At 52.5% G+C, this 12,526-nt stretch overlaps 1 protein-coding gene across 2 annotated transcripts in view; it reads left to right on the top strand.

The window, feature by feature from the left end:
- Window positions 1-459: 459 nt before the first annotated feature.
- The window catches only part of LOC114030759 (zinc finger protein 883-like), a 13,628-nt gene continuing 1,561 nt past the window's right edge, over window positions 460-12,526 (top strand). For both annotated transcript variants that reach the window (XM_027845631.1, XM_027845630.1), the window contains exons 1-4: window positions 460-833; window positions 2,703-2,829; window positions 3,089-3,184; window positions 11,965-12,519. In XM_027845631.1, coding sequence (XP_027701432.1) covers window positions 657-833; window positions 2,703-2,829; window positions 3,089-3,184; window positions 11,965-12,519 — 955 coding nt within the window. In that variant the 5' untranslated portion in view covers window positions 460-656. The remainder of the gene's footprint in view (window positions 834-2,702; window positions 2,830-3,088; window positions 3,185-11,964; window positions 12,520-12,526) is intronic.

The following is a 12,526-nucleotide window of genomic DNA, read 5'->3' as shown; positions in this document are numbered from 1 at the left end:
GGCGGGCCCTCCGGGGTGGGGGGCGGGCCCTCCGGGGTGGGGGGCGGGCCCTCCGGGGTGGGGGGCGGGCCCTCCGGGGTGGGGGGCGGGCCCTCCGGGGTGGGGGGCGGGCCCTCCGGGGTGGGGGGCGGGCCCTCCGGGGTGGGGGGCGGGCCCTCCGGGGTGGGGGGCGGGCCCTCCGGGGTGGGGGGCGGGCCCTCCGGGGTGGGGGGCGGGCCATCCGGGAGCTGACCGACACTTCCTCTCCCTGCCCCTCCCTGACCACTGCCCGGCCCGGCCCAGCCCGCCCGGCGCCCAAACCCTGCCCCAGTGGACGCGGGAGGGAGGCTGCGCCCCGACGGCCCCCAGGGCCTTGGTCTCAGGCCAATGAAAATCCGAGGGTCCGGCGGCTTTCTCGGGCCTAGGGGGAGGAGCTCACGCCCCGTCTCCAGACTACGTTTCCCAGAAGGCCTTCCTTGCCCACCGTGCCACGTGACTTCCGCCTCCGCAGGCTGTTCCGGAAGTTGGTCCTCAGGTCCCCTCCCCCAGATCCTAGAGGAAGCCACACAGGGATCCTGGGCTCGCTGCCTCCGAGGGGGGCCCGTCCCGAGCCAGTTGAGGCGCAGGCGCAATGTCCCGGCGCGCCTGGCTCTGCCCATTCCTGAGGGTCGGCGCGCATGCGCAAGACTTCTAGTCACGCCTCTGCGTCCCTTGTCCATCTCCCCTCCCCCACGGCCGCCTCCTCCGGGCCGGCCTCCAGGATGCCCTCTCCCTTCCTGGCTCGAGGCCAGGCCAAAGTCCCAAAGGAGGCAACGGAGGATCCGAGTTCGAGCATGTCCGCCGCAGGCCCCCAGGTAAGCCCGGGACCGGGGGAGGTGTGCGAGGGGGACAGCCGGGGAAACTGAGGCAGCGCCGAGCCAGGGGCCATCCGGGTGTGTGAGCACCACCCTGAGCGTACGGGAGGACCCTGCCTGGAGCCTCAACCCCGAGTGGCAGGAGGGGAAACTGAGGCGCAGCGCAGGGGCGTGCCTGCTGGATTGGAACCCAGGCCCTGTGCGTGCTGAGCGTCGGGGCGCCCCCTAGCGGCACCCGAGGCTCCTCCCCATCCGACAGATGGCAGGGATGAGGGATGAGGGATGGGCCCCTCCCCTACTCCCGCGGGGGGCGGGGCTGGTGCAGTGGGGCGGTGACCCCGCCTGGCCCCTCCCCCCAGAAGCTGGTCTGGACTGGCCCCCCTGGGGGTGGAGCTTGGGCTCTGGGTGAGAGGTGCGGGGGGGGGGGGGGGTCCCTGGCTGGGAGTTGGGAAACCCTCTCACTGCCCTTCACGCACCTCCAAGGTGTGGTCTCATCTGTAGAATGGGAGCAGGCTGGGAGAGCGCGGGGCAGGGGCTGGGCTAGAGCGAATCTCGCACCCTGAGCCTAGACGAGGTCAGAGCGCGCTGCTCCCACCCACGGGGGACGCCCGAGCGACTGAAAGAGCCTGGGAGAGTGGCATTCGGAGAGGAGAGAGTGACGGGCCAGAGCGGGCGCGGAGAGAGAGCGGGGATAAGGTTCAAAAGTGTTTGCACAAACAAAACCAATGCAGCCAGAACTAGAAGGAAAGGAGCGGCTCTGATAAGGGGCTCGGTTCACAAACATGTTGAGAACTGAGTCAGATTTATTAACGTGCAAGCCATTCCCCAACTGATAAATGGTCAAAGGAGATAAGCAGCCAGTTCTCAGATGAAGACGTTAAAGCCATCTCTAGTCATGTGAAAAAATGCTCTAAATCACTATTGATTAGAGAGAGGCAACTCAAAATGACTCTGAGGTACCACGTCACACCTGTCAGACCGGCCAACATGACAAAGCAGGACAATGATAAATGTTGGAGAAGATGTGGGAACATTGGGACACCAATGCATTGTTGGTGGAGCTGTGAACTGATCCAACCATTCTGGAGAGCAATTAGGAACGATGCCCAAAGGGCTATAAAAATGTGCATACCCTTTGACCCAGCGATAGCACTTCCAGGGCTGTACCCCAAAGAGATCACACAAATGGGAAAAGGACCCACGGGTACAAAAATATTCATAGCAGCTCTTTTTGTGGTGGCAAAGACTTGGAAATTGAGGGGATCCCCATCCATTGGGAAATGGCTGAAGGAGACGTGGTATACAAATGTGATGGAATACTATTGTGCTGTAAGAAATAATGAACAGCTGACTTCAGAAAAACCTGGGAAGACTTGTATGGACTGATGCAGAGTGAAGTGAGCAGACCCAGGAGAACGTGGTCCTCAGTGACAGCCACGTCGTGCGATGATGGCCTGTGGATGACGTGGCAGATGATCCCAAAGGCCCCACCGTGAAGCCCGAGTGGATTACTACCGGCCTCGAGGAAGAACCCACGTTGTTTGAATACAGACGGAAGCGGCCATTTTTCTTTCTTTCATTTCTTTCTTTTGTTCAAGTCTTTTTGTACAAAATGACTCATAGGGAAATGTTTTACTTAGTTGCAGTGTTTAACCTATATCACGGTGCCTACTGTCTCCGGGAGGGGGGAGGGGAGGGTTGGATAGAATTTGGAACTCAAAACTTTAAAAATGGTTGGGGGGGGCACAAGGAGTCCCTGGGCTTGCTGCCTGGCCCAGGCTTGTGGGCAGGAAGGACTTTGTTGGCCAGGTGGTGGGGGTGGATGCTGCCCCTGCCCCCCGGACCAGTGCATACACCTTTGTCTTCCAGGAGTCCGTGACCTTCTGGGACGTGGCCGTGACCTTCACAGAGGAGGAGTGGGGGTGCCTGGCCCCTCCTCAGAGGGAGCTGTACCAGGAGGTGATGCTCGAGAACTACCAGAACCTGGCGTGCCTAGGTGAGGACACTTGGCAGCCCCTAGGTCCGGGCCTTGCCTCCCTCCGTTAGCGACCACGCTGCTTGGCAGCCTCGCCCTTCCCCTTGGGCCTCCCGGGATGGGCCTAAGGAGGTCACTGGCACCCCTGAAGCTTTGCCCTTCCCCCGTCTCTGTCTCTCAGGGCCCCTCAGCACTGGGCTGCTCCCCAGAGACAGGGGACCGTCCCCTGCCCCCCAAGGCGGCTTTCTGTCCTGAGCCCTTCTCTGTCTCCCATGGGCAGGACTGGCCACTTCCACACCAGAGATGATCATCCAGCTGGAGCAGGGGGAGGTGCCGTCGACGCCTGGGGGAGGCGGTCCTGGAATCTGCCCTCCAGGTGAGTGACGCTCCCCTTTCACTGCCCAGGCCCAGACAAAGAAGGGTCCCCAGGGGCCCTCGCTTTGGGCTTCTGCTGTGGCCAGGCTTCCGCCTCCCTCCACCAGGCGTTAGTAAGAGGACAAACGAATGAACGAGAAAGCCGGGCACTGGGCAAACAGAACAGGGGCAACGTCGGCCAGTTTGCTTCCCCGTCCCCTCCTGACGCCCTCTGTGCTTTCTGGGTGGGATGTGGTCAGTCCCTCCTCAGATTCTGCTTTCTTCACACTAGTCCTTTTTTCCTTTTTCCAAGATGGTTGTGAAGACTGGGGTAGGCGGGGTTGAGAAGTGTGTCCTGTGCTTGTATTTGTTCCTCACTCAGTCCTACCTTGGGCTTACGGGTCTAGGCTTTTCCACCAAACACTGAAAACCTTCACTGGAGGTGGCTAGGTGGCACAGTGGAGACAAGAGGGCCAGAGTTCAGATCTGCCTCAGACACTTGGCACATATTAGCTGTGTGACCCTGGGCAAGTCACTTAACCTCATTGCCTCCCAAAAAAAAAGAAAAGAAAAGAAAACCCTAACTAGACCCCATTGTCCTAGGTTCTTCCCTCCCTAGCTATACTTCCCCTGCCCCGCTCAATCTTCTCACCTCTTTGAAGGGCTCTCTCTGAGGCTGCCAGGGATCCCTCAGATCCGGTGACCTTTAATTAAACCTCCTTGATCCTGACCAGCCGCCGGTCACCCCCCCCCCACCGTGGCTGCGCCGTTCCTGGGGTTTAGTCTGACCACTGCTCCTCCCCCTCCTCCCTTGTTAGACATTGTTCCTCTCCACGCTCTGTCCAGGCCCCATTCTCCTCTCCCTCCAGTCTGTCTCACCCTCGTGGCCACTGGGCTGAGATCCCCGTGCTCCGCTGTCCTGCAGCCTCGTGTCTCCCTCCGCCCGTTGGACGTCTCCCGCTGGAGGCCAGAGATGCCTCAGATCCAGCCTGAGATCAGCTTGCTCTCTTTCCTGCTGCCCCCTCCCCTCTTCCAGACTTCCCTGCCCTCTATCCCCTCGGCCCCCCAGGCTGTCCACCAAGGAGAGCCCCCAAAGCTTGGAACTCGTCCCTGCCCAAGGTCCTCATGTCTCTGCTCCCGTGGCACCTCCTCTCTCACGTCTGGCGTGTTTCGGTCCCCACCTCAGCTCTCCCTGAATTCCAGCTCATCTCCCTCATCTGCCAAAATCTTCCTAAACCACACCCTGGATCACATCCCTCCATACTTTTTTTTTTGGGGTGAGGCAATTGCGGTTAAGTGACAGGGTCACACAGCTAGTAAGTGTCAAGTGTCTGAGGCCGGATTTGAACGCAGGTCCTCTTGAGTCTATCCACTGCGCCACCCCGCTGCCCCACGTCCCTCCACACTTAATCGACTCCAGCAGCTCGCCGTTACTTTCGGGACCAAATACCAGATCCCCTGCTTGGCCAGTAAAGCTCTCCCATCTGATCCCCCACCCAAGTCTGCTCGTACTTTGCACTCCTTGGTGGACTCTCTGACCTTCCTGCTCTTCCTCGAGCATCTCTGCGTCCTTGCCCTGGGGGCCCCCAATGGCAGGAGTGCGTTTCTGACCTCTGGCTTCCATCACGACTCAGTTCAGCATCAGTTTTACACCTGAAAGGTGAGAGGCGTCCAGGCCTCGGGGGCTTTAAATGCCGGGTGAAGAGCTTGTGGTGGGGGCAGGGGAGGAGACTTGTCAGATCTGAGCTTGGGCCGTGTGGAGAGCAGACAAGAGCCTGCTGGAGGCCAGGAGGACTCTGTGGATGGACACCGAGCTGGGGCGGGGCTCCGGAGGGCAGAGGCAGAGGGTGGGGAGCCCTGACGGAATGGGGGAGCCTTCTGGGGATGGTAGCATGGCGGATAGACAGCTTCGTTCCAGGCCAGGAGGACCTGGGTTCAAGTCTCACCTCTGTGGAACATTACAAACATCAATTTGCTTCTCAGGGCTCTAGGCCAGAGGGCCCAACAGCCAGCCCACAACTGTCCCTCGCGAAAATGTCCCTGAGAAATATTTAGCCAAGTCAGTAAAATGCAGGAAAACCAGCAGTATTAATATGTGGTTTTCTAAGTCAGCGCGGCCCATAGGATCCTTTTGTCCGCTCTGGTGGCCCTGTTTCTGTGTGAGTTTGACACCTTTGTTCACCTGCCTCCAGGAGGAAAGCCTCTCCTAACGAAACCACGGCCGGTCATGGACATGCTGAGTGTGGGACCCCTGCAGGCCATCTGGGGGAGGTGGCCACCTGGTGGGTGCTGACGCTGGGCAGAGGCTAGGAGCGGACGTGAGGCTGGACACGTGGGTCTGTGTGTAGGTGATGACAGACTCTGGGGGCTTCTACACAAGTGTAGAAGAAGGAGGGTGTGAGCAGGGCCTGGGCAGAGAAGGAAGATGAGGCCATCCCTGCAGGAGCAGGAGGGAGGAGGCTGAGAAAAGATGTGAGGCCTTGGCCTGAGCCATTTCATTCGAATCGGAATTCAGATTGTAAGTTTTTCTAAGTGAGGAAGTGGACACAGCAGGTGTAGACAAGTCTCAAGAGAGGCCAGCAGGTCAGAGAAGAAGCAGTGGTGTCATGGAACCCTGAGAAGGGGGTGGGTCACCAGTGTCAAAGGCTGCAGAGAGGTCAGACTGAGGAAAGATGGGCAGACTTGGGGTGTGAGAGATTCCTGGTGACTGGACAGAGGCCTGAAGACAGCCTGCAAAGGCTTTAAAAGTGGCCGAGGCCAGTGGGAGGGGAGGCACCAAGGATAGATGCCTTCCCTAGGCGTTTGGTTAAAGAAATGTCACAGTCAGGTCAAGGGAGGAGTCTTCAAAGATGCCAGAAACCCGGACATGTCTAGAGGCAGGGGCCAAGGAGCCAGTGGAGAAGGAGGGTTGCAAGGGGAGAGAAGGGAGCAGATAGAGAGGGGAAGTAGGGGGAGGAGAGAGAAGAATGATGGGGCGGGGGAAGGAAATGAGAAGAGGGAAGAGAGGAATGACGAGGAAAAGAGGAAAGAGGAGGAGAAAAGAGGAGAGGAGGGAAGAGATGGAGGAGGAGAGAGGAGAGGAGGGAGGAGAGAGGAGAGGAGGGAGGGGAGAGGAAAGAAGAGGAGAAAAGAGGAGGGAGGGGAAAGGAGAGGAGGGAAGAGAGGAAGGAGGAGGAGAGGAGAAGAAGAGGAGAGAAGGGAGGGGAGAGGAGAGAAGAAAGGAAAGAGGAGGGAAGAGAGGAGGAAGGGAGGGGAGGAAGTTCACAGGCAGCCCTCGGCAAGGAGCCAGCAGGGCTTGGGATGCTGGGCACAGGTGGCGGGGTGGGGGGCTTAAGCCCGCTGTCCAGTTGAGGAGGGAGAGGGGAAGCTTGTTCTAGAAGCTGGGTAGCGACAGGGCCAGCTAGCGCACAGGAGCTTGTGGGGTGGCCATTGGTCACAGTGACCTTTGTGAATCTCTCCTTTGTGCCGGGCATTGTGGTCTTAGGGATACAGAGAAAGGCTGAGACCCTGTCCCTGCCCTCCAGGAGCTCCCAGTCTACTGGGAAAGATGTTGAGAGCATCCGCCTTGCCTCTCCAAGGGACAGACAGCAGCAATGGAAGGTGACCTTGGCAGGCTCGGCTCTTCACCTTTGTGGGTCCCCTGGACCACTTTGGCAGTCAGTCCACGAAGCCTGTTTCTATAAAAGAATCAAGTTTCCAAAAAAATAAGAAAAAAGAATCAAGTTTCTAAATGCATAAAATAGAATTGCAAAGAAAATCAGTTATATTGAAATTGTTATCCAAAAAAAAAAATCTTTTTTACAGATCACAGCCACCTTTCCTAGTAACTATGGGGACCTGGGAAGGCTTCCTAGAAATGGCGGCCTTGAACTGAATCTTGAAGGAAGCCAGGGATTCTAAGAGGTGGCAGTGATAAGGAAGAGCTTGCCAGGCACAGAGGACAGCCAGGGCAAAGGCCTGGAGAGGGGATGCGAGGAATTGTGCCTGCAGGGAGCAACCAGGCGGCCAGTGTGGCTGGATTGTAGAGCGCAGGGGTGGGGAGTAGGGCGTGAAGAGACTGGACAGGGAGGAAGGCGCTGGTTAGAAAGGGCTTTGAGCCAGAGTATCTTCTGTTTGATCCTGGAGGCAGTAGGGAACCACTGGAGTTTAATGGAGGGTGTGTGTGTGTGTGTGTGTGTGTGTGTGTGTGTGTGTGTGTGTGTGATGTGGATGAACCTGTGCTTTAGGAAAATCACTCTGGAGGCTGAATGGAGGATGGATGGAATGGGAAGAGGCTGAGGCAGGCAGATCCCCCAGCAGCCATTGCAACTGTCCAGGTGTGAGGAGATGAGGGCCTGCACCAGGGCGGGGACAGGGTCAGAAGGGAACAGGAGTCGTATTGAGAAAGATGCTGCAGAGGTGAAGCCAGCAGGTGCCATATTGGATGAAGGGGGTGAGAGATGATGAGGAATTGAGGAAGATGCCAAGCTTCCAAACCTCGATGAGAATGGTGGTGTCCTTGGTGGCACTGTCAGAGTTGTGCAGAGGGGAGGTTTAGGGGAGAAAGATACAGAGTTCTCTTGGATGCTTACAGGAATTCAGTTCAGGATACCTAAGAGGCGGTTACTGCTGTAGGACCGGAGCTCAGGAGGGAGGTTAGGGCTAGATTTATAGATCTCAGAAGCATCTGCAGAGGGATGACTGTTGAAGCCATGGGAGCTAATGGGATCACCAAGTGAGGTGGTGTAGTGGGAGAAGAGAAGAAGGACCAGAGCAGAGCCTTGGGAAGCGGCCATGATGTGATGTCGGAGCCACAAAGGAGACTGAGGAGGAGCGGTCAGGCGGGAGGACGAGGATGAAGACCGTGAGGTGCCATCAAACTCTTGAGAAGAGAGAGTGTCTACGAGGAGACGGTCAACAGCCGAGTAAGGGACTTTCTTTTCAAGAACGAGGGATGCCTGGACATATTTGTAGGCAGCCATCAAGCGCCTACTGTGTGCTTGGCCCTGAGCTAGGTGCTGAGGACACAGGTCCAGAGAATCAAACCATCCCTGCTCATAAGGAGTTTGTGAGAAATACAGGAGTGTGAAGAAGAAAGCGAATACAAATAATCACAAGGGAATTAAGTACAAGGTCATTGAGAGGGTGGGCACTAGTGTTGGAAGGAATCAGGAAAAGGTTTTTGCAGAAGATGATGCTTGATCTGTGCCTTAAAGGAAGAAAGGGAACGTATTCCAGGCCTGAGGGAGAGGTGCAGAGGCATGGAGACGGGGAGATGGAGTGTTATGGGTGGAGGACAGAGAGAAGACCCATTTGGGCAGATTGCAGTGGAGGAGGGAAAGTACATTGCTGGAAAGGGAGGGTATAGTCGGGTTGTGGGACTTTAAAAGCAAAACAAAAGACCTTGTATTTGATAGTAGATGCCATAGGAAGCCACTGGAGTTGGGTGGGGTGAGATGGAAGGGGAGAAGGGGGCTCACTGTGAGTGGCCTTTATCTTCTCAGGAAGCTTAGATGAGATCCTAAGCTCCGAGGGCGAGGTGGAAGGTCTGTTGGGTTGGGGTGAATAGAGAAGAGAGAAGTTCTGGAATAGCCATTCTGGGGAGGTGACAGTGTGATCATCAGGAAAATTGTCCTCCCTGTTCTGTCCCTTGGTTATTTCCTACAGATCTTCCCACGTTTCTCCAAAGTTTTCACATTTGTTGTTCCTCGTGGCATAATCATATTTGATTATGTTCTTAGACCAGTTTGTTAAGTCATCCCTCATTCACTGGCATTTACTTTCCTTCCAGGAACTTGCTGTAACAAACCTATTTCTGAACAATTTTTGTACGTACGAGGTTCTTAGTATTTAGAATATAATTCTACTAGTATTGTTTGGCTAACGGTATTGTATGGGACACATCCATCTTCAGGGTTGGGAACTCAGGATCACCCAGGAACGACGCAGAGGCCCACGGTGGGGGCAAGCCGGCGGCAGCCTGACAAAGAAGACATGTGGAAGAACAGGAGTAAAAGATGTCCTCGGGGAAATGGGTGCCGGGGAAAGGAGAGGGGTCAGGGATGACAGACAGGAAGACGGCCAGAGGGCTCCGCTGGTATCCTGAGATGTCGGGGGAAAGGGGAAGGCCCTGCATTTTGCTGGTCTGCTTTTGGGGGAACACAAATGCTCACCCAAGGGGGGAAGGCATGGATGGTTTGTGGTTTGCGTCAGTCTGGGACCTATGGTCTTTCTGAGTCAAAGGGTGTGCGCAGCTTAATGAGTTTCACATAAATCCAAATGATTTTCCAGAGCAGCTCCACCAAGAGGCATCCGTCTTCTCCCGTCCTCACCGACTCGGATCGTCCTTGTCTCTTGCCAGTCACTGGCGGTGGCTCGGCAGTCAGTGGAGTCCACAGGAATGGCGCGCATCCATGAAAGCCTGGCAGTGTGTGCTGCCGGGCAGCCGCCAGCTCTCCCGCTGCCCTCCTCCTCTATCTCGTCGGCTTTTCCAGCGAACGTCTTGGCTTTTCTCTGCATCAGTGCCCACCTTGCTCCCTCTGCCTGCTCCAGGAGTTCTGACCCGGCTCCCCATCTTCTCCCCTCAACCTGTGATCTTATGTGGGGACCTTGAAAGTGCCTGTTCACATTCTCTCAACCACCTCTGCCTCTTCAGTTCACCCATGTCCTCCGCTACACACCGTGGCGGCACCACCCTCGGTCTTACGAGTGTTTCGTTTCCGTCGTGAAGAAGTGAACTGTATCTCCAACACCAAGCCTCTGTGCCTCCTTTGCCTTAAAGCTCTTCATCATCCTCGTGATGACTTCTAGCCTTGCCCTTCCCTAACGCTGTCCCGAGTGTCGGCCCTGCCTTGGCTTCACTTTCCGCTTTCGTCCTGTCTCAGTCTTGACCCAGTGGCCAATGCCACCTCTGGATGATGCGGTGGAGTCAGAAGCCCACGGACTGAAGGCCAGCTTTGACCTCCTAATTAATCTTTGGGTTATCTGGTACAAGTCACTGACTTAGCCAGAGCCACATTTGTAGGCTAATAACTGGCTGGGATGAGGTTGTGGTGAGAATCAATAGGAAAAATTGTGTGAACTGTAGGGGCAGCATTAATAATAATAAAATGCCTTAATATTTATAGAGTACTTTTCTGATAACAAAACAAAAAGCTGTAGTTTTTCGCATTTGTTCTATCTTTTTTTATTTAATTAGTTTATTTTGAATTATCAACAATCACTTCCATAAGCTTTTGAGTTTAAAATTTTTCTCCCCCTAAATCCCCACCTCCCTCCCCAAGATGGCACGCAATCTGATATAGGCTATACATATACATTCCTATTAAATATATTTTCACATTAGTCATTTAGTCATTAGTATTCCATTACATTCATATACCGCAACTTGTTTGGCCATTTCCCAATGGATGGGGATCCCCTCAATTTCCAATTCTTTGCCACCACAAAAAGAGCTGCTATCAATATTTTTGTACTTGTGGGTCCTTTTCCCATTTGTATGATCTCTCTGGAATATAACCCTAGAAGTGCTATTGCTGGGTCTAAAGGTATGCACCTTTTTATAGCCCTTTGGGCATCGTTCCAAATTGCTCTTCAAAATGGTTGGATCATTTCACAACTCCACCAACAATGCATTAGTGTTCCAATTTTCCCACATCTTCTCTAACATTTATCATTTTCCTGTTTTGTCATGTTGGCCAATCTGATAGGTGTGATGTGGTACTTCAGAATTGTTTTGATTAGCATTTCTCTAATCAATAGTGATTTAGAGCATTTTTTCATATGACTATAGATGGCTTTAATTTCTTTATCTGAGAACTGCCTGTTCATATCCTTTGACCATTTGTCAATTGGGAAATGACTTGTATTCTTATAAATCTGACTAAATTTTCTATATATTTTAGAAATGAGGCCCTTATCAGAGAGACTGGTTGTAAAAATTCTTTCCCAATTTTCTACCTTCCTTCTAATCTTGGTTGCATTGGCTTTGTTTGTGCAAAAACTTTTCAATTTAATGTAATCAAAGTTATCCATTTTGCTTTTCGTAATGTTCTGTATCTCCTGTTTGGTCACTAATTTTTCTGCTGTCCATAAATCTGATAGGTAAACTATTCCTTGCTCTCCCAGTTTGCTTACAGTATCAGCTTTTAAATCTAAATCATGAACTCATTTTGACTTTATTTTGGAATATGGTGTGAGATTTTGATCTCTGCCTAGTTTCTGCTATACTCTTTTCCAGTTTTCTCAGCAGTTTTTGTCAAAGAATGAGTTCTTAAAAGCTGGGGTCTTTGGGTTTATCAAATAATAGATTACTATAGTCATTTACTACTGTGTCTTGCATACTTAACCTATTCCACTGAGCCACCACTCTATTTCTTAGCCAGTACCAAGCAGTTTTGATGATTGCTGCTTTATAATACAGTTTAAGATCTGGAATGGCTAGGCCACCTTTCCCTGCATTTCTTTTCATTAGTTCCCTTGATATTCTGGACCTTTTGTTCTTCCAAATGAATCTTGTTATTATTTTTTCTAACTCTATAAAATAATTTTTTGATAGTTTGATTGGTATGGCATTTCATGTGTTTTATCTTTTGAATCACTTTTATGAATTTTTGAAATGTAAATGGCATTTCCCCCAATTACATGTAAAGATAGTTTTCAACATTGATTTTTAATAAGATTTTCAGTTCCAAATTTTTCTCCCTCCCTCTCACCTCCCCAACATGGCAAGCAATAGGCTATACATGAATCACTTTTATTAATGAAACAATTAGAAAACAATATTATGTTTACAGTATATTTTATTTTCTATATTTATTTCAGATGGAGGGACCAAGGGTTCACTGCAAAATATTTGCCTGTCTCTGGAAGAATCATCCAAAGAAAGACTCACAGATACTCACAGAATCTGTCTTTCCAAGTTGGGAAAAGCCTGGGAATATGATGCCAAGTTAGAAAGACAGGAGAGCAATGAAGAGAAATATTCTGTACCAGTAAAGGTCACCCAAAGGAGACCTCTAAATGAAGTGAAAAACCACGAATCTGGTCAGTTTGTCCAAAGCTTTAGTTTAGGGCCAATCCTTTTACCACAACGGAAGTTACCAGGAAGAAGGAGTCCCCTTAAATGTGATAAACATTTAAACGACCTCAGGTCATATTCAACCCTAAGAACATCTATTGAAATATGCTCAAAGGAGGCAGTTTGTAAGGATGGTGAATGTGGAAAATCCTTCAGTTATAATTCAGACTTCATTGAACATCAAAGACTACATAAAGGAGAGAAACCTTATATATGCAATGAATGTGGGAAGGTTTTCCAACAGAGCAGAAACCTTACCAAACATCAGAGAACTCACAGTGGAGAAAAACCTTATGAATGTAATCA

Source organism: Vombatus ursinus, unplaced genomic scaffold (genome assembly GCF_900497805.2).
Source record: "Vombatus ursinus unplaced genomic scaffold, bare-nosed wombat genome assembly UNPS02015012.1, whole genome shotgun sequence".
Taxonomy (NCBI): Eukaryota; Metazoa; Chordata; class Mammalia; order Diprotodontia; family Vombatidae; genus Vombatus; species Vombatus ursinus.
This window is presented reverse-complemented; position numbering and strand designations above follow the sequence as displayed.